Raw genomic sequence first — 25087 nt, 5'->3', positions numbered from 1 at the left:
ACAAATTCAAGTGCTAGGGGCGAGGAAAAGGGTGCTGTGTAATCCTGGATTTTTGTTTTTCCTACCTCTATCTCCAGAGTTCTAGGATTTACTTGCCTTTATCATTATGCCCAACTGGGCTTACTTACTGCATTTATACTGAAATTCAATAGGACAGGTTAAAGAGAGTATTTTGAGTTAAGAATGAACAAAGCCTGCTTGGTTGCAGGAGCTCAACGACGTTGGATCCCAGATTCTCTGACTCATTTTGTAAAACAAAGATATGATTGGGCCACGAGGCCCTAAACTCCGGAGGTGGAAATCTTAGCCCAATCGGTGCTCTATAAACACACTGGAATAAGCAACTGCGTGTTTGTGGCCTAGTTTGTTCTGGGGAGTCTCAGCAGGTGACCCTAGTGGTTGGCTTGGCTCAACAGTTCATTGGTGAAAGAAGCTGAACACCTGGCTCTCAAACCACACCTGCGGGGCTGGGACAACACGCTATAGCGAACGCTGTGCGGCTTGTGCTCCCAGCTAGCCAATAGAATCTGGCTTCTCTACCTCCAGGGGCGGAATCTCCGGGGCTAGCCAATGGGGAGCCGCCTTGTGGAGGGTGGGGCCTGCGTTTCAGCCGCGGGAGCAGTGGAAGAGCAGCAAGGACGCCGCGGTCTCAAAGCTGCGGACTCCGTCCAGGACGACCGTCTGGGTTCCGTGTCGTGGGGCCAGGAAGGGCCGCCTGTAGGGAACACAGCAGCTACAACGAGACGAGGCAAAATCTCGCGCAGCCATGACTGAGGCGGCCGCTGCACCGGTAAGGGTGGCCCTCATCCATCATGTGGGGGATATGAAGCGAATTCGCTGCGAATCTTACCACCTAAAACTGGGTAGATCTTTGGCCAGGGAGTCGAGGAGGACCAGGAGGCCTGCTGCTATATGATAAAGTCCTTGTCTCTTTTGCCACGGTTTTGATCATTCGTAATATATGGCCATTGAGCTTAACCAGGAAATCTGGGCCCGGTGCACCGGCTGCGGACGTTTTTACCCCACATGACTCCTTTTTTCCCAGGACCTCTCTGCTCCACCTCTCAAGTATTGGCCATCTCCAATCCAATCCCGAGCTAAGGCCCCTACAGTTAGCTCTCTTGGTCCTGGGACCTAGAATCTTGTTCCAGCCTAGGAAGGTTCCACGGCCTTTCAGGCCTGAATTCGATTCCATTCAGGCTGGATATGCATATCTTTGCCTGCTGCTTTCTGATAACCACCAGGAAGACTTTCCTACTGCAGCTGGTTAGGGAATCAGTGTTTATAGGGTAGGCGTGTTTTAGGCTCAGACTTGACTTAGTATTGCCTTCAACCCCTGTGAGTGAACTACTGAGATATACTGTCCCTGAAGGTAGGAAGCATCTCCTGCTAGCAATAGCTATGCAGTGACTTCAGAGACATTTCTTGGTGTTAGATTTGTGGCAAGGGATCACAGAGAAACAAAGATATTTGACCTTTATGTGTGAAGACTGTCTCCTCCCAACCACGTTTTGTTGTATGGGTCAGTGGTCACAGACCCCAGGATGGCACCATGCTGCTGAAAGAGGAGTGAGGAAAAGATAGTGTCTGGTGACAAGTATCTTACTGTGTGGGACGCTTTGCAGTGTCTTTTTATGGAAGATGACTTGGGGAAAGTTTAATGTCACACAATTGTATTAGTTGCAGTCTTTGGTTTATAACATATAACACATTGTGGCCAATGGTCAGGAGCCTTCATGTTTATTGGTAATACAGTATATAATAATGTCATACACCCTGAGTGCTTTTTCATACCTGTAGCTTCACCACCTTAGAGATAAGAGGAAAGTTCCATGATTTATCTGCTGTCCCCACAGCTCATTTTATTTATAATTATGCATGGTAACATTGTCCCCCTTCTTTTGACGAAGATGCTGGCTTTCAGCTTTCTCTGGCTCTGCTTACTGGCATCTAAGATCTAGCTTCCAGTAAAGTGACTGTTCAGGGGCTGTTTGTTGAGGTGTCCCAGTCACAGGGACCTAGTGTCCAACTTGACACAAGCTGAAGTTACCTGAGAGGAAGGAACCTCAACTGAGAGAACGCCTCCATAAGATCCAGCTTATGTCAAGCCTGTGGGCTTTCTCTTAATTAGTATTTGGTGTGAGAGAGCCCAGTTCATTGTGGGTGGCCCACACCTGGGCTGGTGGTCCTGGGGTTCTGTAAGAAAGCAGACTGAGAAAGCCATGGGGAACAAGCCAGTAAGCAGCACTCCTCCATGGCCTCTGCCTCAGTTCCTGCTTCTAGGTTTCTGGCCTGTTAAGTTCCTGCCCTGACTTCCTTCATTGATACATAGTGATGTGTGATGTGTAAGCAGAAAAAACCCTTTCCTCCCCAAGTTGTTTTTGATCATAGTGATTCATCAAAGCAATAGAAACTCTAAGGTACCTAGTAGCAGGTTAGGAATTTGCACAGTGTTAGTTGAGTCACCGGGCCCTTAGAGATCACCAAGGAAGGAACACTTTTGGGGAAGCTGCTCCAAGAGGCGGTGAAGGTGCAGGTGGTGGCCTTTAATCCCAGCACTCAAAGGCTGGTGGATCTCTGAGTTTGATGCCACCCCAGTCTACAGTACAGATAGTGTTCCAGGGCTACACACAAAGACCCTGGTAGGGAATGGAGTGGGGTGAGAGTTGAGCTTGCCATTGGGTAGGCAGGTTTGTGGCCTTGCTGTTTTGCTATGTCCCCAGAGGAAGAAAATGTGGTCAAATAACTGGTGGAACTAATGTAAATAGTAGGGCAAGATTAAATCCAGCACACTCTGGACACTATTTTATTTTCCATTGCAATGGATCTAGGTTCAGTATTTTTTCCATGAAGGTTCTGAGGGGTCTTTGTACCTGTGTCTTTGTTCTTTTGTGCCTGTGTCTTTGGTCTTGACTGGGATCTGATCAGTGAGGAGTCAATCCATTCCAGAAAATACTGTTCTTTCTGTATTTGAGAACAGTTCTGGGCCTTCTTCTGGAAACCAACATAATCTTCTTGTCTCTGGTTCCAGGATTGGCATATAGGGACTGACCTCCAGCAGCAGGCCCAGATCCAGTCTGCAGAGATTTCCCTTTTAGCTATCCTAACTGCTGTTCAGGCAGTGGAGAAGAAAACAGAGTCCCAAGCTGTTCACCTTCAAAACTTGGAAGTACGAACAGGGTCAGCTGAGAAGAAGCTGGCTGACTTCGAGAAGACAGCCATGGAGCTCAGCAGTCAGCTGGAGGGCAAGTGGGCCGTGGTGGGGACCCTGCTGCAGGAGTATGGGCTGCTGCAGCGGCGGCTGGAGAACCTGGAGAATCAGTTGCAAAACCGAAACCCCTGGGTCTTGAGGCTTCCCCCCAGCAGCAAGGATGAAGCACCCAAGGTATTCATTGAGTGAGGAGAGGCCTCCAATCTGAATTCTAGTGCTTAATACTAGTCACTATGGAGTTTAAGGAGCTTTAAAGAATAGTCAGAGGTATAGTATGACATTGGGAAGGTGACAGTAGAATGGGTTGTTGGAAGTGTATTTTTGGGTGGCAACAGTTGTCTTCTTCCAGAATGACATTTTTTTTTCTTATTGAAAAGAATTATTTTGCTAGGTGGTGTGGTAGCACACACCTTTAATCCCAGTACTTGGGAGGCAGAGGCAGGCGGATTTCTGAGTTTGAGGTCAGCCTGGTCTACAGAATGAGTTCCAGGACACCCAGGACTACACAGAGAAACCATGTCTCGAAAAACCAAAAAAAAAATTGTTTTCACTAAGCATGGTGGTACATGCCTTCAGAGGTAGGTGGATCTCTGTGAGTTGGTGGCCAGCCTAGTCTGCATAGAGAGCTCAGGACAGCCAGGACTATAGAGAGAGACCCCATCTCAATAAATAAATAATAAATAAATAAATAGAAAAGAGGAAAAAGAGGGGCTGGAGAGATGGCTCGGTGGTTAAGAGCACTGACTGCTCTTCTAGAGGATGTAGGTTCAATTCCCAGCATCCAATGGCAATATACAAGTGTCTGTAACTCCAAGATCTGCTACCCTCACACAGACATACATGCAGGCAAAACAAGACAAAGTCTCAAAACTACCATTGAGTCTGTTTTATGTTGGCCAACTACTCCTTGATATAGGGCTACCCTGAAGCGTGTTATCCATTGCAGATAGCTTTTAGTTAGAAGCCTGTGACTATCAGGACTCCCATCTCTCCTTCTTCCTCCTTTTCCACATAGATCCCTGAGAGGAGGGGTGATAAAGATATTCCATTTAGGACCAAGTGCCTCAAAGTCTCTCACTCTACACATTGCCCATCGTGGGTCTCTGTGTGTGTTCTCACATACTACAGGAAGAAGCATCTCTGATGGGTGAGCCAGGCACTGATTTGAGTCTCAGCCTGATGTGGCTACTGGGGTTCCCCCATAGAAAATGTTTCTGAGGATGGGCAGCTGACCTACAGGACTGGAGATGGGCCAGAAGGGAAGACACCAGAAAGACTCTTTGAGAGTGAGAACTGTTTTAAGTAGAGGAAATCAACAGAAAGCATCTCCATTCAGGTTCCAAGAGAAAACAGAAGTGTGCATAGGAACCAGAAGGACTCTGCACTTGTCTTCCTTTCTATAGAAAAATGCGGGCAGAAGCTAGCTAGGTCAGTGGTGCTCACAGTTTTGAAGGCTGGTTTCTGAAAGGGTGTTGGCGGGACTTGTGTTCCTCCAGGTTTCTGTGACTACTGAGGAGTTGGCTGGGGGTTTCCCTGAGCAACAGGAACGTAGCCCTGAAGACTGGCAGAAGGAGCTCTGCAAGCACATAGCAAAGGAAAGGCGTGAGGTGCTGGGCTCTCTGGGTAAGCGACATCCCTGGGGCCGTCCAGATTCGTTCTCATTCTTGTCCTCAGTATATCGAGACTCTTGGATCTGAGAGCCAGAGCAAATTGGTCCTCTGCCTTCAAGCTAGCAGAAGGTATAATTCCCATCTTTAGAATTAAGTGTAGACATGCTTCTTTTGTTTTGCCTGCATGTATTTCTGTGCATCCATCATATGCTTGCCTGGTTCCTGCAGAGGCCAGAGAGGGCATTAGAGCTCCTGGATCCATTGCAGGGAGTTGGTTGAGAGCTGCTGTGAATGTACTCAAAATAGAACCTGCATCCTAGCAGTCAGTGTTCTTAACCACTGAGTGATCTGTCTAGCCCCATGGGCATGATTTGTAAAGAAGATTCAGGTCTGAGATGTGAGGGCCAGCAGTAAACACTAGGTCCTCTAGCCAAGTATGCTTGTGTGAGACTTGATTAAATCTAGAATTTTGTAGCTATAGCCTCAGCTCTTGCATCATCCTGGACCTTGCAGAGAGGTTAAATGGCTTATCCAGAGCTTCCAGTGAAGACCTCAGGTTAGACTCTGCTCCTCATTGTCCAGCTCTTCCCAGTTCATTCTATAGTGTAGCGGCTTCCTCTACTTACGTTTATCCTGCTAGGTTTGCAGTAAGGCAGACAGCTTACCACCTCTATTACCCTTTGACGCCCTATTTATGCCCATGGCCCAGCTCTTTACCCGGCTTCCACCATGGTGTGCTCTCTTTAGGGAAGGAACTAAGTCTTAGTGTGATGTTTCTCTTTCCCAGTGCCTGGCACTCGCTAGGATTATAAACAATGAACGAGTACTGGGCCAGTACAGAGCTCAGTTTTCATTCTGTTAGGTAATAGCACCAAGTTGGAATGTGGATTGGAAAGCCATTTGCATTCATAATAGGTCAACTCTTGCAAATTCTAAGGGAGGCCCCTCCCACTGAGTTATCGCTCTAGTCTTTTGTGTCTCTTTCTCAGACAGGATCTTGCTATAACTCAGGCTGGCTGGGAAGTTACTGGGTTGCCCAGGCTGGCCTTGGATTTGTGCCTCCTACCTCAGCCTTTGGAGTATTGAGATTATAGGATTATATTATATTGCTTTTTGAAACTTTTTAAAGGTGAAGAAACCCTTAGTTCAAATGACAGAAACAACAGAAGGGATCACTCTTATTGAAAGAGGAAAGAGTCCTGTTTGCTTAGAACACAAAGGTACCATTCGCTCTAATTGTGTGTGGTGTGTGTAGTGTGTGGTGTGTGTGTGTGTGTGTGTGTATGGTGTGTGTGTGGTGTGTGTGGTACGTGTGTGGTGTGTGTAAAATTATGCTATTACTATAGATTTACAAAGTTAGTATGACAGCATTTATTTCTTAACCAACTAATTCCCCAATAACCACACAGAGAGGCTGAGATTTATTAAAATTGCCTTGAACCAAATACTGAACAATCGTTGCTTCATTCTAAACCTCCAAGCGAGCCGGGATTCCTCCCAGGAGACATTCCTGTCTTACTTGAACATTTCCATCCTTACTTAATTCCATTCTTTCTCCTGATGTTTTTCTCCACTGCCCTCGTGGCTCCTTCCCCCCTCTCTATCTACACCCCTCTTAGATTGGAAGTCCCACCTATTCTCTCTCTAAAGCTCTGTATTGGTTCATTGTTTTTATTGGCAAGGCAGAGAATGAATGGGGAGCAGTGTTTATACAGACTTGAGACCAGTGCTTCTAAGAGTAAACATAACAAAGCCATGTCTGGATTGAAACAAGATGTGAGGACACTAACCTTTACACATTGTACAAAAAAATCATACCTGCCTGTCTGTATGTGCCTGTCTGTATGTGCCTGTCGAGGCACTGCACATGTGACATTAGACTCCCTAATAATGGAGTTAGTCGGTGGTGAGCATTCCCGAGTGGCTGCTGGGAACTGAACCTAGGTTCTCTGCAAGAGCTATCTCAAACCCCTTTCCTTGTTTTTAGATTTTTACTATATTTGAGAAGAAAAGCCCTCATTTGAAGGGGTCTTTGGGTAAGGAGGAATTCACTGAGTGGTTGGCAAGTTACACTAAGATTAAAAGTTTGGGTTTTTTTTTTTTTTTTTTTTTTTGGGGGGGGTCTCTGCAGGGATAGGGACATCAGAGACAGACCAGAGTGCCAGCATACAGAAGTCACTTCCAGCACACAGAAGTGCTTGGAAGATACAAAGGATCGTGAGGGCATGTTTGGTAGGTGGTGGCACTTGTTGTCTCACTGAGGACTTTCTACAAGAGCCAGATGGCAACCCCTTCCTGTTGTACAGAAAGGCCTGGGACCCCATGGTAGGTGTGGTCAGGAAGCAGACACAGAATAGGCTGGTATGTCCCTGGAGGTACCTAGAACTTGCTGTGGCAGTTGTCATGCTGTGGAACACGGTGACTTCAGGGGCCTGGGCTGCCTGTCCCTTGACAGTCCTGGCTGTTACTCAGCCCTCCATTAGCTTCTCCACTGTCATTTGATAGAAGCTTGCTTAATTTTCTAAGTTTTCAAAGACAGCTCTTCCTGCCAAATTTCTAAGGAAAGCATAACTGAGATTCTTCAATCAGTAAGCATAAGCATTATAGTTTCAACGTGTACAAGTGATTTAGATACTTCAGAGTTTGAGACGTTGGTTATAGGGGTCCCCTGGACAGGGACTGCCGAGCCTCTAACCTTTTGACTGTGCAAGCACATTCTTACATAAATACAGTTTTGCTAGGCAGTTCGGAGAGCCAGCATTTCTCTCTGGATAGGGTCTTGCCTGTAACTCTGGTTGGCCTAGAACTTGCTGTAGAGACCAGGTGGGCCTTAAACTTGCAGCTGTTGTTCTGCCTCTGCCTTCTGAGTGCTGGGATTACAGTTGTGTCCAATTTCAAAGGCGCCTCATGAGCTGGAGAGATGGCTCTGAAGCTAAGAGCGTGTGTTGCTGCTGTTCAGAAGTCCTAAATTCGATCGCCAGCACCTATATTGGACACCCATATCAGGCAGTCTGTACTCACAAATACCTCACAAAGTGTATTTGGCCGTCAGAGGATAACTTGTAGGAATCACTTTTCTCCTTCTGCCTTGTGGGTTTCAGGGATTTAGCTCAGGTCATCCGACTTCGTGGCAAGTGCTTTACCCAGGTGCTATGTTACTATTGACTTCTTTTTCCAGAGCTTGAAGTGCCACTTGCAAAAGACTTGGTTTCTCAACTGTTTGGTTAAAATTACAGAAGCAGTCTCTGTAGAGGAGGTGGGCACACATGTCTGGGCAGCATCTTCTTGTATTTCTGGGTCAAAACCTAGCATAGTGTTGAAGCCCATGGTTGATATCTAGATAGTTGTGACTTAAAATTGAAATGTTCTTCACTTTTTTTTTTTTTTAGCTTTTAACATTTATTTTAACATAAAATAAATAGATTTATTTTTTTAGCATAAATTGATACAATGGTTGTTGGATCCCCTGAAGGGGGGGGGGTGGCAGGAAGGGTTGAGGGGGGATGCATGATTTTCTGTGATGTGGATTTAGAGCTTTCTTGGCACAGATTAGTGAAGTCACTTGTCCCTTGAAGGACACTTACCCTAGGGTACTGTGCTACATAGGCTGTCAGAGATTGATGGAAACCCCAGCTGTCAGGTTCAGATTGCAGAAGCAGCCTGTGTGATGCACAGCAGCTTAGACAAGATGGTTTTTCTTACTCCTGACAGGCTTGTTTGGAGCTCAAGGTGTCAGAGACCCAGGTGGCTTTCAACTTGTTGCTTTCCTAGCTGCAGTTCATGGTGACCGCTAGGAAGCAAGTGGAAGCTGGGCTTGGTAGCAGACACCTTTAACCCCAGTACTGAGGAGGCAGAAGCAGATGGAACTTGGGAGTTAGAGGCCGACCTGGTCTATGTAGTGAGACCCTGTCTCCAAAAAGAACCAACAAAACAAAAACCTTGTAGGAGCTGGGTGTGACGAGTTCTAGGATAGCCAAGGCCACTTAGAGAAACTGTCTTGAAAAACAAAACAAAAAGCTACTAGGAGGGAAAGATGAATTGCCCATTTCTCTTAGGATGATACATTTATTTCCAATTTAACAAAGTTAGTACTTACGCACTATACATATTAATTCATTTCCATCTCTGGTAGGTTTTTGTCTTTTCCTATATATAGATGAAGAAACTAAGACACAGAGAGGCTAGGGAAATTATAGCTGGAGAAGTCTGAACCTTACATCCTGTTGGTTAGGAGTAACCAATATCCTCCTGCTTGAAGGAGCTTAGAAACGTGGTTTGTATTCTGGAGCGATCTATGGGCCCAGCCTAAGGGGTGGTAGTGATGGAAGGCTACAGGCCCTTGGGCATAGGCTACTGCTGGTCATTCAGAAGCCATGTATCCCTGCTCTCCTGACTCCCTACCACACCTCATGTTAGCTTTACCAGAAATTTCTCTCAGTATCTGTTCTGTCTTTGCTGGCCTCTGTGGTTCTTTTGAGAGTACATGGTGGTCACAGGTCCTAGACAGAGATGGTAATAGGAAAGACCATGACATCTGATACCCTCAGAGCGTCCTCTCTTTTTCGTAGAAACGGGGCAGCTGGAATCTGCCCAGAGTGTTCTTCCCTGGATCAAGCAAGAGGAAGAGGCATGTGAGAAGAGCCTGCAGGAGACAACCAGTGCATCCCTATGCTCAGGTGAGGCCCAGGGTAGGATGCACTTCTGAGTTTCTGAACTATATGGGACCTTCTGCATGAGTGTCTGGAAGTGGCATTGAACAGGTATCCTGTGGTGTCCTGTGGTCTCTGTGCCATGTTTGCTGTGGACATCCTCCCACAGAGTTGCATAAATTGTCATTTTGTGCATGGTATAGGTAGGCACAGCAAGGATTGACTGCATGGACCACAATTCCCCATCTCCCATCCCCAGAAGAGCTTATTAGTTAGAAGAAAGATTTCCAGAAATTAACAGTACAACATGAGAACAAGAAACCATGTCTGAGCCAGAGAGCCCTTTGAGAATGGTAAAAGTTGTGGATAGTATACACAGAAGACACATATACTCAGTGTGTTTACACTTCTGTAATCAGGGTGTTATAGGCAGCCTATCTCGTTCATGGTCTTGATGGCACAGAGCAGCGGTTGTCAGAGAACAGCATCTGGTAGTATAGATGAGAAGAAGCCTTAAGCAGAGGCACATGGCTTAGCTTAAAGGGCATCTGAGTGTCATGGAGATGACTCAGAGTGGGCCTCTGGCAGAAGACAAGTGGGAAATGGGTTAGTGCCAGTGAGGGCCTTCAGGAACAGGCTCATGGGAGCCTCAGGCCTTTGATACCAAGGAACAGTCAGTTGTCTCGGATCCGGAGCCTGTGGCAGAGATGACTCATGTTTTTGTCTCATCTCACCAGAAACATGGCTGGCTAACAAGAAAAGGACCCTGGAGGGGATGACCATGGCACCAGAGCCATCTTGGGGAACTGAAGGGGGACCTGGCAAGGAGGATTTTGAGCAGGGAACCTGTGGCGATCTTCTTCCTGTTTGCAGAGAGAGAGGGGCAGCCTCCCTCCCTCGAGGCTCTCAGAGTCAGCCTGTGGCAGCTGCGGAGGGCACTGAGCACGGCCAGAGCTTCAGTTTCAGAGAGCGCACACAGCATGAGTTCTCACACCATGGATCTCAGCCCAGTCTGCAGTGTCCCCAAAGTGCTACACAGCAGGTCACTCTCACCAGGAATCGTCGTGCACCCACAGCCCAGCGTGCCTACACCTGTGTCCAGTGTGGCAAGAGCTTTGTCCACCAGTCAACACTTACCACACACTACCGCACACATACCGGGGAAAAACCTTACAAATGTGCCGAATGTGAGAAGCGGTTTGGCCGCCTGTCTACACTGCTGGAGCATCAGCGTACCCACACTGGAGAGCGGCCTTTCCCCTGTGCACAGTGTGGCCGTCGTTTTGGGCGCCTATCTACTCTGGTGGAACACAGGCGCACACACACAGGTGAGAAGCCATTTCCATGTACCCAGTGTGACAAACGTTTCACACGGCTGGCCAACTTGACAGTGCACCAGAGTGTGCACTCTGGTGAGCATGCGTTCCAGTGTGCCCAGTGTGGCTCGTGCTTCACCCACAAGCCCAGTTTCCTGCGACACCTGCGCAGCCACTCTCAGGAGAAGCGCTTTACCTGTGGCCAGTGTGGCAAGAGCTTCACCTGTCGCTCCTGGCTGGTACGCCATCAGAGCACTCATGCACACTCGGCATCCTCTGCTTATGTGGCTTCTGAGAGGAGCTCACCAAGTCATGTGTCACCTACAGGTCTCTTTAAAGGTGCAGCCAGGGGAAAGTTCTCTACTGACCCTTCTGTCTCACCCAGATCCAAGGACACTAGAGTCAGTCAGGACCACAAGTCATATGGCGGAGGTCAGCAGCTCAGCGACCATGGTCAGGAAAGTCTAGTGGGGTCTCTGCATAGTTGTCTGTCTGTAAAGATGGAGAATGCAGGGTAGCACCCAGAGAGCTACATAACATGGCTACTAGGAAACAGGCTTCTGGGTCCCCATGTATCCAAGCTGCTTTTCCTGGGTCAGATGTGTGGTGCCTGCCATCTGCTAGGCTTCCCAGGCCTAGGTTCTCTCCCGTGGACTGCATTGGCTAAGTGCCCCTGGGATTCTTGCTGCAGGGGAACTTGATGCACACAGAAAATGTTGCAGAAACAAGCAGCCCACTGCACAGCCACTCTCAGGAGAAGCGCAGGGGCTCCATCACCATCTTAGCAATTTAGGCGGCATCGACAGGCCGGTTAGGAATGTTGCAATTTTGAAGAGTTGAGTTGCTCAGTCAGAAGCTGAACAACTCAAAACTCAAACTAGTTTCCAAGATTTCCCTAGGACAGAACTGAGAATGTGACTCGATACAGTGTTCACTGAGCATGGATGGATGGAGCCACGGTTAGATTCCCAGCATCTAATTACAGCCATGGTGGTACATGCCTGTAATCCTTGCATTTGAGTAGAGGCAGGAGGAACAGAAGTTCAGGGTCATGTTTGGCTGCATGAAACCCTGTTTCAAGGAACCAAAAAATATCTTTAGGAGTTGGAAGTCTGAGTTGTCAGAATCCATCTCTCTCAGCATTGGGCACATACTTCTATAACCACATGTTTGTTTCCATGGACTCCCACTGAAGGGGCTGGGACTGTTGGTGTGATTGTTCCCACTTTGGGGGAATGTGGGAAAACAGGCCTATGCTGCTTTCTTCTTGGCCTGGGTTTTACTGAAGGTCTGATTTCCCTTACACACACACACTCTCTCTCTCTCTCTCTCTCTCTCTCTCTCTCTCTCTCTCTCTCTCTCTCTTTTTTTTTTTTTTTTTTTTTCTTGTTCTTCTGAGACAGGGTTTCTCTGTGTAGTACTGGGTGTCCTGGAACTTGCTTTGTAGACTGGCCTCAAACTCACAGAAATCCACCTGCCTCTGCCTCCTGAGTGCTGAGATTAAAGGTGTGTGCCACTACCACCGAGCTCCATATTCACTTTAAAAACCTATAAAAATAAAGGTATTTATGAGAAGTGTAAAGTCCCCTTCTTGCACTGATGACTCTACCAAACTTGGTCATTGTTTGTGATGCAGTATTATTTTGCTCCAGATGTTGATAATGGTGATGATTAGTCATTTTCAACTGTGTGTCCATATTGAAGTTCTGAAAGAAAAGGATTAATAGAAAGTACCATGGAGACTTGGGGCGGGGTCAGCTGGTTTCTCATGGAGGAAATTGCTGGGTTTGCCATAGAAAGCCCAACCCCCTTCTGTAGCCCTCTTTTGACTATGATGGACACACATAAAGACATGACATATACTCACATTGACACATGCACATATAAGATCTTAAAGCACTCTATGGAATGGGTGGTACATATGTTTCCATAAGGTGGCACCACAGTTCACCACTTCCCATCTGCAATGTTTATACATTAATTTTCATAAATCCTAAGGTCCATTGATTGAAAGACATACCTTTATTTTCTACTTCTCTAAGAGAGGAAACGCTGTAGCCCTGTCCTCATGACTCCTACAATGGAGGATGTCAACTGCTGTAGCCATGTTACCAAATTAAGCAAAAGTGTTAGGCTCTCCTAAGTAGGTCCTGACCAGCAAATTTCTCTCCTCCCCAGTTACTGGTGGCAATGTGTCTTCCTCTTCCTCACCATTACCCTGTACTAGACTTGAGCCCTTTATGTGACACACACCCTACACACTCAGCATAGACTCTGCAGGCCCTCAGCTGCTCTGCCTCATGCTAGAGGAGTGAGGACTTTGAAACAAGGCCCTTTGTGCAGTGCTTTCATCATGGAAGCATATTCTCAAACACCATCAGGGTAGGACACCATGGGTCCGGCCCCACAAAGGGCCTGCATTTGGTTGTATAATCTCAAAGAATGAGCAAGTATCTTGGGATAAAAGAGGGCTGGAAGTAGAGCCTGGTAGGATGTTGATCTACCATGCATGAAGTTGTGGGTTTGATCCTCAGAGCCATAGACTGGTACACATCCATAATCCCAGCACTTGGCATGTGGAGGCAGAATGAGCAGTTTAAGGTCATCTTTGGCTACATAGGGAATTCAGGGCCAGCTTGTGCTACATGAATCCTTGTCTTAAAAACAAAGATCTGAAGCCAGCCTGGGCCACATAGACCATCTCAAAAGGAAAAAGTCTTATGTAACAAGAACTGAATATTTGGAAACCAGAAGCAGAATTGCTTGGGGGCAGGGGGCCAGAAGGAAAATCCAGTTCTGTGCAGAGGGTGCTCAAGTTTGTCTAGTGAAGCAAGTCAAGACGAGCTCCGGGGATCATCTATGAAGAGAACAGGTTTTGTGTCTGAAGCCATGGAGCTGGGATGAAAATTCTTTCCCTCTTTCTACTTCTCAACCTTCTCCGAAATGAAGACCTGAGTAGCCTGCTCTCACTGTCCCAGACAAAGGCATCCCAGATGCCGTACTTTCCTCCCCACGATGGACCAGAGGGTATTACACTGCAGCAATCTAAAGTCCCTCCCTTAGATTGCTCTTGAGAGCAACAGTATGACAAAAATCTCCACTGTAGTCCCCTTCTCTCTTTTGTTACTTTGATACTCTGACCTGAAGCTCCTGTCTCAAACCAGGATTGTCTGTATGCTGTTTCTTTGTCCCTGTATTATTCCTTTTTAAAGATGTATACCTGTCAATCTACAAAAAAAAAAAAAAATTCCACAAAGCTTTACATAGGACCCATCAAATCAAAGGTCAATATAAATTGCTATGTCTAAAATATCTTGAGTTGGAGCTGACCACCAAGCCGCACTTCCTGCACCTGCATATGAACTCATAGTGGTTTTTTTCTTTATAAACTGACAGAAAAAGATACCTGTTGTCATAGTTCAGATAACTCTGAGCTATGTCCCTGCTCTGGGCACTATCAGGGCGTGCGTTCAATAAATAATTCTTACTTAACTGAGGTCAGTGTCCATATGGTTTGCGTGGTGACTCCTGAGCCCCAGCAGTAATTACGACTCTTTCTCCCAACAGGCAATCAAACCAACTAGAGCAGTTCCACTGAGGTACAATCAAAACGATCATCTGTAGGGGGTGCAGCAAACTTTTATCGATATTCAAGAGTACGGAGGGCTCCCTAGGCCCCTCGTGTTATTATGGGGGTCTGGGATGGAATTGTGAGGAGATGCTCAGTGTTGGGGACAGGGACTCCTCAGCAACCGAGGGCCTCTCTCTTGCTCTCAGTGTCCTTGCTGCGGAGGGTGGTCCAGGGCATCTTACTCCTTGGAGGCCATGTAGGCCATGAGGTCCACGACTGTACTGTACTGTATCCTATTCATTGTCATACCAGGAAATGAGCTTTACAAAGTTGTCCTTGAGAGCAATGCCAGCCTCAGGATCAAAGGTGGAAGAGCGGGAGTTGCTGTTGAAGTCGCAGGAGACAACCTGGTCCTCAGTGTAGCCCACTTTCTTCTCCTTCTCCTTCTCCTCCTCTTCCTCTCCCTCCTTCTCTTCCTCCTCCTCCTCTTTTTTTTTTTTTTGTTTTTGTTTTTGTTTTTTTGTTTTTGTTTTGTTTTGTTTTAGACAGGGTTTCTCTGTGTAGCCCTGGCTGTCCTGGAACTCACTCTGTAGACCAGGCTGGCCTCGAACTCAGAAATCCACCTGCCTCTGCTTCCCAAGTGCTGAGATTAAAGGTATGCGCCACCACTGCCCAGCTAGGCCACTTCTTTAAACCCAGTTCTCAGGAACAGAAGCAGATGAATCTCTGATTTCAAGGCCAGTCTAGTCTATACAGTGAGTTCCAGAATAGTCAGGACTACACAGTGAGACTCTGTCTACACTATGTGTAGATCCAGGACTACAATACTGCCCTGTAAAATGCATTATGGGAAGGGCATGGGTGAAAAAAAAGCAAAACCAAAAAATACAACCATGTCAGTCCTCTTTTAAAAAAAAAAAAAAACTATCTTGATACTAAAATTTGTTTTGAGAATTGTATATTGCAGAATGATCAGCCTTGGTGTATCTACTCATCAAGCAAGGTGGGCAGACCTGCTCAAACCTCTGAGGTCCGGGAATTCCATCTGGATGCAGTGAAGACACAGCATCAGAGGCTTATCAATTTGCTCTTCCCCCCACTCCTCTTCTAATATCTCAACGCCCATAATCAGCTTGAAGAAGCTAATGAAGAGTCAGTGCCCCTATTCCCTGGGCTTGAGTGGTAAATGTTGGGCTGTCTTTCTAGGAAAAAGTAGTGGTTTTGTGGGAATAGAGAGGATTAGCTAGGATTTATTGCATATGGCTTAGACCCAGTCCTCCTTTAACTTTTTTAACTTATTTGAGATGGTTAGACTGAGTTAAGGGCCTATAGCAAATTCATGGCTTTGAGTTTATTGTTGGGGAGTTTTCTATATTTTCTTTAGAAATAGCTGAGAGGAGTTAACAGACAACAGCCCAGATAGCCTTACATGGATAGTTGGTTTTCAAAACATCAGAAATCCACAGAATTGACATGATAAACATTTCTGTATTAATGTTCATTTTGATTAGAGAGCTGTCTGCTCCTGACAGCTTCCTGTCTTGTATTCCAAGAAGAAATTGAGCATCTTTGGAGTTACTCCAGTTGTGGTGAGACAGCCACTAGGCAAGAATTGCCTCTTTCCATTTACAGACAAATTACTGTCCAGAAAAGGACACACTTGCAGAATAGTCGACGGATTATATCTGCCTAGACAGAGTAATCAGCCCTTAATAATCCTGCATCACTAAAGTCTGTCAGATGATTCTAGGCAGAAGGCTGAAGATTTGATGCTCCAACGTTCGGTAGTATAGGGGCTTTTCAGGTGTTCAAAGGTCTCTATAAATTGGCTAAGTTTTAGAAGCTATGCTTTGTGCTTCCCACAATTATAGTTAACTCAGTCATTCTGGATTTCTGACGGGGTTGAAAACTTATAGCCTCATAGCCAATCCTGGCTATTTACCTTGAGAGAAAAGATTTGAGTGGATGGTTGTCAGCTGACATTCATCCTAAAGCCAAGGAAAAAGCCAGGTTCAGAACTAAGTGTTTTAGTTAGGATAGATGACAGAGGTTCTGGTTAGTCAACAAAATGATGGACTGGGTATTAGGACTATCTTGTACCTCACTGGTACAAATTGGCATAATTATGCTCTAGTTGTATTTTGAGAGAAAAGTTTCATTTTAGCAGGAAGGGTGATATGTAGGAGGAGCTAAGGTTTGAGGAGTACTGAGAGGAAGAAAAGGAGTAAGAAGAGGAGGAGAAGGAGAGGAGAAGCTAGGTGATGAGAGAGAGAAGGGGGAGACAGGGAGGCAGATGTTCATGTATCTCTGCCAGTCAAATATAGTTGATATATCTAGGTTGGGTAGTGGGTTACACCTCTGATTGAGCAATACCAAATTTATAAAGCCTTTGATTAACATTTTTTTAAAAATGTGTAAGTGCAAAAAAGGAGAAGGGGGCATGGGATAGGGGCTTTCTTAGGGGGCGAAGAATGGGGAAAGGGGATGGTATCTGAAGTGTAAATAAAATATCCAATAAAAAAATGGAAAAAAATACAACCAACAGCTGACTGAGACAGACCCAGATACTTATACCCAGCCATTGGACTGAAGTTGGGGACCCCTATGGTTGAATAAGGGGAAGGCTGGAAGAAGCTGAAGAGGAGAGCGACCCCATAGGAAGACCAGCAGTTTCAACTAACCCGGTCCCCAGGCACTGAGCTAACAACCAGGCAGCATACAGGAGCTGGTGCGAGGCCCCCAACACACATATAGCAGAGGACTTCCTGGTCTGGCCTCAGAGGGAGAAGACATGCCTAATCCTGAGAGACTTGACGCTCCAGGGAAGAGAGGCCTGGTGGTAGGGGAGCAGCCTCTCAGAGATGGGGGAGGAGAAATGGGATGAGGAACTGTGGAAGAGGGTACTGGGGGGAGGGAGGCTGGATTATAAATAACAAAATCCCACTTAACTATAAGTAACAGGATTAGCAATATTTTGGGGACAAAATCTTGATCAAAAAGGAAGACTTTATGAGGCCTGTGACATATACCTGTAATCCCAAAGGCAAGAAGACAAGTGTAAGGCCAGTTTCAGCTATAGAGTGAGTTAAAGATCAGCTCGACGATAGGCCTTGTTTCAAAGAAAGCAGGAAACCTTGGCTGGACATGGTGATAGACACCTCTAATTCTAGCACCAAGGAGCCAGACGCAGGGGAATTTCTTGAGTTCAAGGCTATTCTGGTCTACATAGGGAATTCCAGACCAACCAGGACTACATACTAAGACCCAGTATTTAAAAAAAAAAAAAAAAATAGGGTCGGGCAGTGGTGGCGCACACCTTTAATCCCAGCATTTGGGAGGCAGAGGCAGGAGGATTTCTAAGTTCGAGGCCAGCCTGGTCTACAGAGTAAGTTCCAGGACAGCCAGGGCTACACAGAGAAACCCTGTCTCAAAAAAAAAAAAAAAAAAAAGGAAGAACACAAAGCCTGGAGGGGAACAGGATCTCATGTTGGTATGTCAAGGACAAGAACAACTGCAGAGTTTGTCCAAAAGGCCCTTCTACATATGTGCCAGTGACATGGAGGCACGTCCGCATAGGAATCCTTCAGTTACTTGCCAGCTGTTTGGTTTGTTTATGTATATCCCATGCCTTGTAATAACGCACTGACCAGTTTAGCTCCTACATCTGAAGATAGCAACGTACACACACCCTTCTGAACAACACACCTAGCAACTTCAGAATTCCTCAGGCCCCTGCCCACGTCAGGCTGTACCCCTCTTGAACATTAGTGTGCCTCTCCACACCTAGCAGCAATCAAACGTGCTCCAACCTAAACTGGTTTTGAGTGTATGATAGCAAAAAAAAAACAAAAAACAAAAAAAAACAAAAAAACAACAAAAAAAAACCCTCCACTGTATACTAGGTATCATTTCTCTAACTCCAGTCCCTGAAAGATAAGTGTCCAGTAACCCTGATTCATTGACCTCCACTGGAAAATGTACAACCTTGGCCACCTACTTATGACTAACTGCTGTTTTGGTTTCTGTAACTTGCTCATGCAGACACCCAAGGACTGTTTTGGGGCCTTTGAGTCGGGAAACTGCTGATGGCTGGGAGAGTGAGTGGGCAGAGTGACCTCTGGAGGCTGGCAGCAACAGGCCAGCTGCACTGTCCACAGCTGTATTGAACATCCCTGTGGACATTTCCGAGAATTTGCTGAACACTGCAGATGCTGAGAAGGACTGCTCAGCTTTCTGTCGGGATTCTGGATTGTTCTTCCTTGTTACTTTAGAATATTGCTGATCTTGGATGACATGCCAGCCTCTGTGCTTGGTAATGGAGCAACACAGGGAACTGGGACATGGCAGTGGTCCTCAAAGGAAGATGGGGAATGATGAAAGCAGATATACAATGCCCTACTCTGACATGGTCTGGTAAATAACAACAGACCACGTTAGTATTAGAAACAGTATGTCCACAAATCTAACTCACTGTGCCTGGATACTGTAAATATGAATACCTTCTTTTTTCCTCTCGGTGTTCATGCTTAAAGCCTAGGCCTCACACATGTAAGGCAGGCTGAATACCACTGAGCTAGACCACCAGCAAATAAACTTGTTTTTTTTTTTTTTTTTTTTCAGTGCTGGGGATCAAACCTAGGGCCTTAGGTATATTTGGCAAGTACTACTACTAAGTTACATCCGTGGCTCCTGAATCCCCTTTCCTTGTGTTTTATAATAGCTCACGAGTAACTGGGTTTGGAAACTTTACTACTCATATCATCTTTAAAACGTAAGTGTCTTCGCCATGGCAGTAGTTCAGTGAGCGAAGGCAATTGCCACCTTGCAACACAAGCACAAGCCTGATGACTTGGATTTCTGGATTCTACCATTGTGATGGCTTGTAGATGCTTGGGTCAGAGAGTGGCACTATCAGGAGGTGTGGCCTTGTAGTAGGTGGGTCACTGTGGGCGTGGGCTTTAATACCCTAGTCCTAGCTGCCTGGAAGTGAGTATTCTGCTAGCAGCCTTCAGATAAAGTTGTAAAACTCTCAGCTCTGATGCACCATGCCTACCTGGATGCTGACATGTTCCTGCCTTGATGATAATGGACTGAACCCAGCCCCAATTAATTCTTGTCCTTATAAGAGTTGCCTTGGTCATGGTGTCTGTTCACAACAGTAAAACCCTAAGACAACCATAAAAATGGATGGTGAGAACTGACGCCAGGAGTGATGTTCTCTGACCTCTGAACATATGCCATGGTATTCAGGGACCCCCATCACACTCTCACATATAAGTGTGTGTGTGTGTGTGTGTGTGTGTGTGTGTGTGTTGGATGCATTTGAGCATGTGGATAAATGTGTCTCAATGTAGTGACCTGAGCAGGACAAAAGGTGTGTTCTTCTAGCCTCTCTGCCTTGCCTTGATACAGAATTGCACATTAAAGCAGAAACTTGCTATTTCCTCTAGCTTCTCGAGATCCCCTGGCTCCACCCTCAAGGTTGGTTACAGGCACATGTAGTGATTCCTAGCTTTTTGTGTGGTTTCTGGGGATTCAAAGTGCCAGGGATCATGAACTTAGGTCCTCTTTGTGCTCTTTCCCACTGAACCATGTCCCCAGTCCCACTTTTAATGTGATCCTCCTGTCACTATGTAATTCTGGCTGTTTTGGAACTTACTATGTAGACCAGGTTGGCCTCGAACTCGTAGAGATCCCCCTGCCCCTGGCCCTGCCCCTGGCCCTGGCCCTGCCCCTGCCCCTGCCCCTGCCCCTGCCCCTGACCTTGCCCTTAACCCTGCCCTTAACCCTGACCCTGCCTGTGCCTTCTGAGTACTGGGATTAAAGTTATGTGCCACTACACTCATGTGACATAGAACATTTTATAAACTGACATTTGATATTTATGGAGCACTTATCTCCATTATTAAAACATTCTAAGGGCTAGAGAGATGTCTCAGAGGTCAAGAGCATTCATTGACTATTCCCTGAGAGGTCCTGAGTTTAATTCCCAGCACCCATATGATGGCTAACTACCATCTATAACTCCATTTCCAAGGAGAATCTGCCACCCTCTTCTGGCCTCTACAGGCACTGCATGTGTGTGGTATAAAGACATACATGTGGGGAAAATATTCATACATGTAATTCCTCCACCCAAAAATATAGGTCAAGATTAGTGGTACACACACTTTTAATCCCATCACTCAGGAGGCAGAAGGCAGAAGCAGGTGAATTCTGGTACAACCAGGGCTACACAGAGAAACCCTGTCTTGGGAGAAATATGCTGGCAGTGGTAGCACAGGCTAGTCAGCCCAGTTACATGAGAGACTAGAACATACTCCAGCTCCTTTCACCAGCACCACCATAGTACACCATACTGTAGCTTCCTGCTCTCTTTCTGGGGTAGGGCAGCAGGAAGAAGGCCCGAGAGGTCCTGGTCCATATTCTGCCTCCAGATATGAGGATGGGTTTTGCACAGCATGTGAACGCCCCTGCCTGCCAAGGCATTACACGTTGTTGAAGCCATTGGCTTTCCTCCAATCGGAGTTGAATTTCTTTCTGTAGTACTGCTTAGCCTTCTGCCTGTTTTGGGAGTAAGGCTTCAGGGAAAGCTATTTTCTGGCCAGCCAGCCAGCCAGGGTGCCACGCCAGAGTCCTGCACATCTGAGTAGCTCAGTGAAGCTGGAGAAGCTGGTACTTAGCATCCAGGAAGCACCAGGTCTGCTTCACTGTTCTCTTCATAGGTCAAGGCTCTAGCCAGAGAACCCCTACCTGGGGCCAAGTCCCCTGAGGTTACCGGAGCAAAGTATCACAAATTAGGTGGCCTCAACAATAAAACTTTAACCTCCCATTTCTTTTTCTTTGAATTTTTTATTAGATATTTTCTTTATTTACATTTCAAATGTTATTCCCTTTCCTGGTTTCCCCTCTGAAAACCCCCATCTTATCCCCCCTCCCCCCACCCACCCACTCCTGCTTCCCTGTCTTGGCATTCCCTTACACTGGGGCATCAAACCTTCACAGGACCAAGGGCTTCTCCTCCCATTGATGACCGACAAGGTCATTCTGTGCTATATATGCGGCTGGAGCCATGGGTCCCTCCATGTTGTACTCCTTGGTTGGTGGTTTAGTTCCTGGAAGCTCTGGGGGGTCTGGTTGGTTGATACTGTTCTTCCTATGGGGCTGCAAACCCCTTCAGCTCCTTCAATCCTTTCTCTAACTCCTCCAAACCTCCCATTTCTTGGGAGCAGAAGTGTGGCATCCAGGTGAAGACTGGCTCAGTTTCTTTCCTTACTCCTTCTTCCTCATTGCTGGGGATAGCTAGCAATTCTTGGAATTTCTTTGCCTTAGAGACTAGATCAATCCCATATCCACTATCTTCGTGTTAATCTATGCCTGAGTGTGTCTCTCCCCCTCTCATAAAAACACCAGCTGGCCTGTTGATTCATCTTGACTTTATCAAGTGCAGTTGCACATCACTATTTCCAAAGAAAAGCACAGTCAGAGACCAGATGAGAAAGTCAACATGTTTTGTTGGTTTTGGAGACAGTCACAGGTAACCCAGAGGAGGGCCTTGAACTCTCAATCCTCCTAAATGCTGGGAGCAAGGGCGTCATGCCCCACCGCACATGATCTCGACAAATCTTTTTAGGCAACACAATTTAAAGCATGACAGTGACCTTGCCCCATGGAGAATACAAGTGTAGAGACTGTCTGGTTTCGCAGAAGGTTGTAGTGTGACTGAAACACAAGGGTGCTCAAGTGGGAAACCCAACCCAGGATGGAGTAGAACATCTGGACTTCAGAACATCTGGATCTAGCCCCAAATTCTGAACTTGTAGTTCAGGACCTCAAACCGTTACTGGCCAGTCTGGTGGCCCTTTTTCTCCTTGGAATTTCAGTGAAAACTCAGATACTTAATAATTCTGTCTTGGGTCGGGGAGAGTCCCCACTGTACCACAAACACTGTACCTGGACATCTCCTAGGTTCCTCTCCTACCTCTCAGAAGTGCAGGGCTATGCCAAGCCTCTTAAATACAACACTGTTTCCCCTGTTCTTGTAGCCATCTTCCCCCTAATCCCTCCCACCACCCTATCTATGAGGTAATCTATCCAAAGTGTGAGAGAATAGCCTGGTCTCCAGCTGTGCTCACTGCTAAAGAGCATTCCCTCTTCTGTGTTCTCCACAGCATCTAACTCACAACTACTTTTGCTTTTGCCGTACATCAGGCATTTCCCCCTTGGCTGTTAGCTTCTGATATCAGGAACTGTATGGATGTTTGAGCCAGGCACACTGAGTGTTTGCCGGGTAAATGAATGATGACTTCCAATGAATGTAGCAGTGGGCTTTGGATGGCTCCATGAAACAGAACAATATAAAACATATATACATATATAAAACATATATACATATATATATATATGTATATATACACATATACATATATAGTTAGTCTCCTTTAACATAATAATATATATGTAATATATTTAAGACTATATAGTCTTATATATTCTTTAACATAGTAATCTCAAATGAGTTTTAGGGATGACCTGCTCTAGTCTCATCTTGGTTACCCCTGACTTCTTTTGGAGATTAACTGTTTCTCTCCACTCCATGAACTCATATTCTAAGTGGAACTGTGTTGGGGTTTGTCAACTGACAATGTACTTGGGAAGAACAAATCTCAGTTGAGGAAATGCCTCCCTTAGATTGCCCTGTAGGCAAGTCTGTGGAACATTTTCTTCATTACTGATTGATGTGGGTAGTGCCATCCCTAGGGAGGTGGTACTGGGCTGTAAAAGAAAGAAAACCGAGCAAGGCAGTAAGCAGCATGGCTTCTCTCTGCTCCAGTTCCTGCCTCCATGTTTCTGTCCCTGCCCTGTTCATGCGCTGACTTCCCTCGATTGATGGACTGCGATCGGGACATAGAAGATCGGGGTATTGTGTCCTGTGCAGCAAGAATCGGAGCAGAAACCACACCAGACCAAAGGCAGGCCCAAGCCTCATTTCTGGAGACCTATGTATGAGGTGTGAGTTTACAAATGCTGGAGGTTATCTCTACCGCACGGAGAGACGCCTGTGAGACATTAAAGCTGACGTACTAAGGAGCCCGAGCTGGGTTCAGTGGCATATACCTGTAACCCCAGCCCGAAGGCAGCAGGAGGAAAACAGTTAAGTTCAACTTGGGTTATATAGTAGAACCCTGTCTCAGTATCTCACCCTGCAAACAAAAGTAGGAAAGCAAAGCTTGACAGGCAGTTCTAACGGCATTTGAATTCTTGATATTCATTGGCTTCTTTGATAGTTCCACTGTTGTGGCCCAGTAAATTTCTTTTATTTTGTATCTATTGAAATTTAATGTGTATCATCTGTGGCTAATAGGACCATACTAGGAAACTGAAGGTAAATTGGTTTAGAGAGATTCCTCTGGCCAGTAGGGGGTATAGCTCAGTGGTAGAGCATTTGACTGCAGATCAAGAGGTCCCCGGTTCAAATCCGGGTGCCCCCTTATCTTCCCATGGTGGTGAGTCAGCTTTTTTGAGTGTATATTTATCATTAAGTAATATTTGGGAGAAAAAACAATAATGTGGGAAAAAAAACATTTCTTAAGGTATTTCTTAAGGACTGAAGGAACAGAATCAGTAAGTAGGTGTCCACCAGAGGGAGCAAAAGAACAGGCTAAAACTGGAAAAACAAAACCACTGATCTAGTTTGCTTGGAAGTGCAGCTACACAGATGACCTGGCTCATAGACACTTCACCTCCCTTGTGCAGGGCTTAGTCTCATTCCCTTTTGAGCTTTTTCTTTCCCCTACACATATGACAAAAGCACCAACCGAAATAGTTTCTCCTTATTGATCTACACACCAAGCTTAAGCTCAAAGATTTCGTGGCCTTGGGATTTCGTAGGAGCACAATTGAGGTGAAGGACAAGAAATCCAACTTAGTTAATAACAGCACTTGGGAGGCAGAGGCAGGCAGATTTCTGAGTTCCAGGTCAGCCTGGTCTACAGAGTGAGTTCCAGGACAGCCAGGACTAAACAGAGAAACCCTGTCTCAAAAAAAACAAAACAAAACAAAACAAACAAAAAAAAGAAATCCAACTTAGGTTTACTGTGGTGTTCAGTCATAATGTCAGGAATATAGAAGCAACATGGGCTGCAATGATACTGGGCAAGCAAAATGTAGTGTACATGTATGACAAAATATTAATTCAAGTTTTTTTTTTTTTTTTTTTTTTTTTTTAAAGAAGGCACTGAGGGGGTGGTTTCAATGAGAATAATCTCCATAGGCTCAAATATTTGAATGCTTGTTTCCCAGTTTGGTGGAACTATTTGGGAAGGATTAGGAGGTGTGGTTTTGTTGAAAGAGGTGTGTCACTGGGAGGGAAGACGTCAAGGTTTCAAAAGCTAATGCCAGGCCCGGTCTCTTTCCCTGCCTTCAACTTTTGAATAAAATGTAAGCTCTTAGTGTGCCTTTAATCCCAGCAGTGGTAGAAGTGGGCGAATTCCTGCAAGTTCAGAGTTCCAGGCCATCCTGGACTACATAGTAAGTTCAATGACAGCAAGAGCTACAAAGAGAAACCGTGTCTCAAACACACACACACACACATACACACACACACACACACACACACACACACACACACACACACACACTCACTCGCAGACGTAAGCTTTTAGCTCTCAGCTACTGCACCAGCATCATGCCTGCCTGCCTGCGGCCAAGCTCCCCACTGTGATGATCAG

The 25087-nt window shown here is 46.0% G+C and overlaps 1 protein-coding gene and 1 non-coding gene across 2 annotated transcripts; both read left to right on the top strand.

Annotated features, from left to right (window-relative positions):
- Positions 1 to 489: 489 nt before the first annotated feature.
- Positions 490 to 16790, top strand: LOC117720389 (uncharacterized). The gene is made up of 5 exons (XM_034518839.2): positions 490 to 790; positions 3032 to 3385; positions 4708 to 4834; positions 9390 to 9497; positions 10208 to 16790. The coding sequence occupies exons 1-5, from the start codon at positions 767 to 769 to the stop codon at positions 11302 to 11304; spliced, it is 1710 nt and encodes a 569-aa protein (XP_034374730.1). The 5' UTR covers positions 490 to 766; the 3' UTR covers positions 11305 to 16790.
- Positions 16791 to 23776: 6986 nt separating this feature from the next.
- Trnac-gca (transfer RNA cysteine (anticodon GCA)) lies at positions 23777 to 23848 on the top strand. Its single transcript has one exon. It is a non-coding gene; the product is annotated as a tRNA-Cys (tRNA).
- Positions 23849 to 25087: the final 1239 nt, after the last annotated feature.

Source organism: Arvicanthis niloticus, chromosome 15 (assembly GCF_011762505.2).
Source record: "Arvicanthis niloticus isolate mArvNil1 chromosome 15, mArvNil1.pat.X, whole genome shotgun sequence".
Lineage (NCBI taxonomy): Eukaryota > Metazoa > Chordata > Mammalia > Rodentia > Muridae > Arvicanthis > Arvicanthis niloticus.
The sequence above is the reverse complement of the archived record's forward strand: the minus strand, read 5'-3'. Positions and strand labels throughout refer to the sequence as shown.

Bases quoted from the DNA above. Each gene is read 5' to 3' on its own strand.
- LOC117720389 (XM_034518839.2), top strand. From the start codon at position 767: ATGACTGAGGCGGCCGCTGCACCG. The intron at 3,386-4,707 runs GTATTCATTGAG...GTGTTCCTCCAG, and splicing joins GCAAGGATGAAGCACCCAAG to GTTTCTGTGACTACTGAGGA. The intron at 4,835-9,389 runs GTAAGCGACATC...TCTTTTTCGTAG, and splicing joins TGAGGTGCTGGGCTCTCTGG to AAACGGGGCAGCTGGAATCT.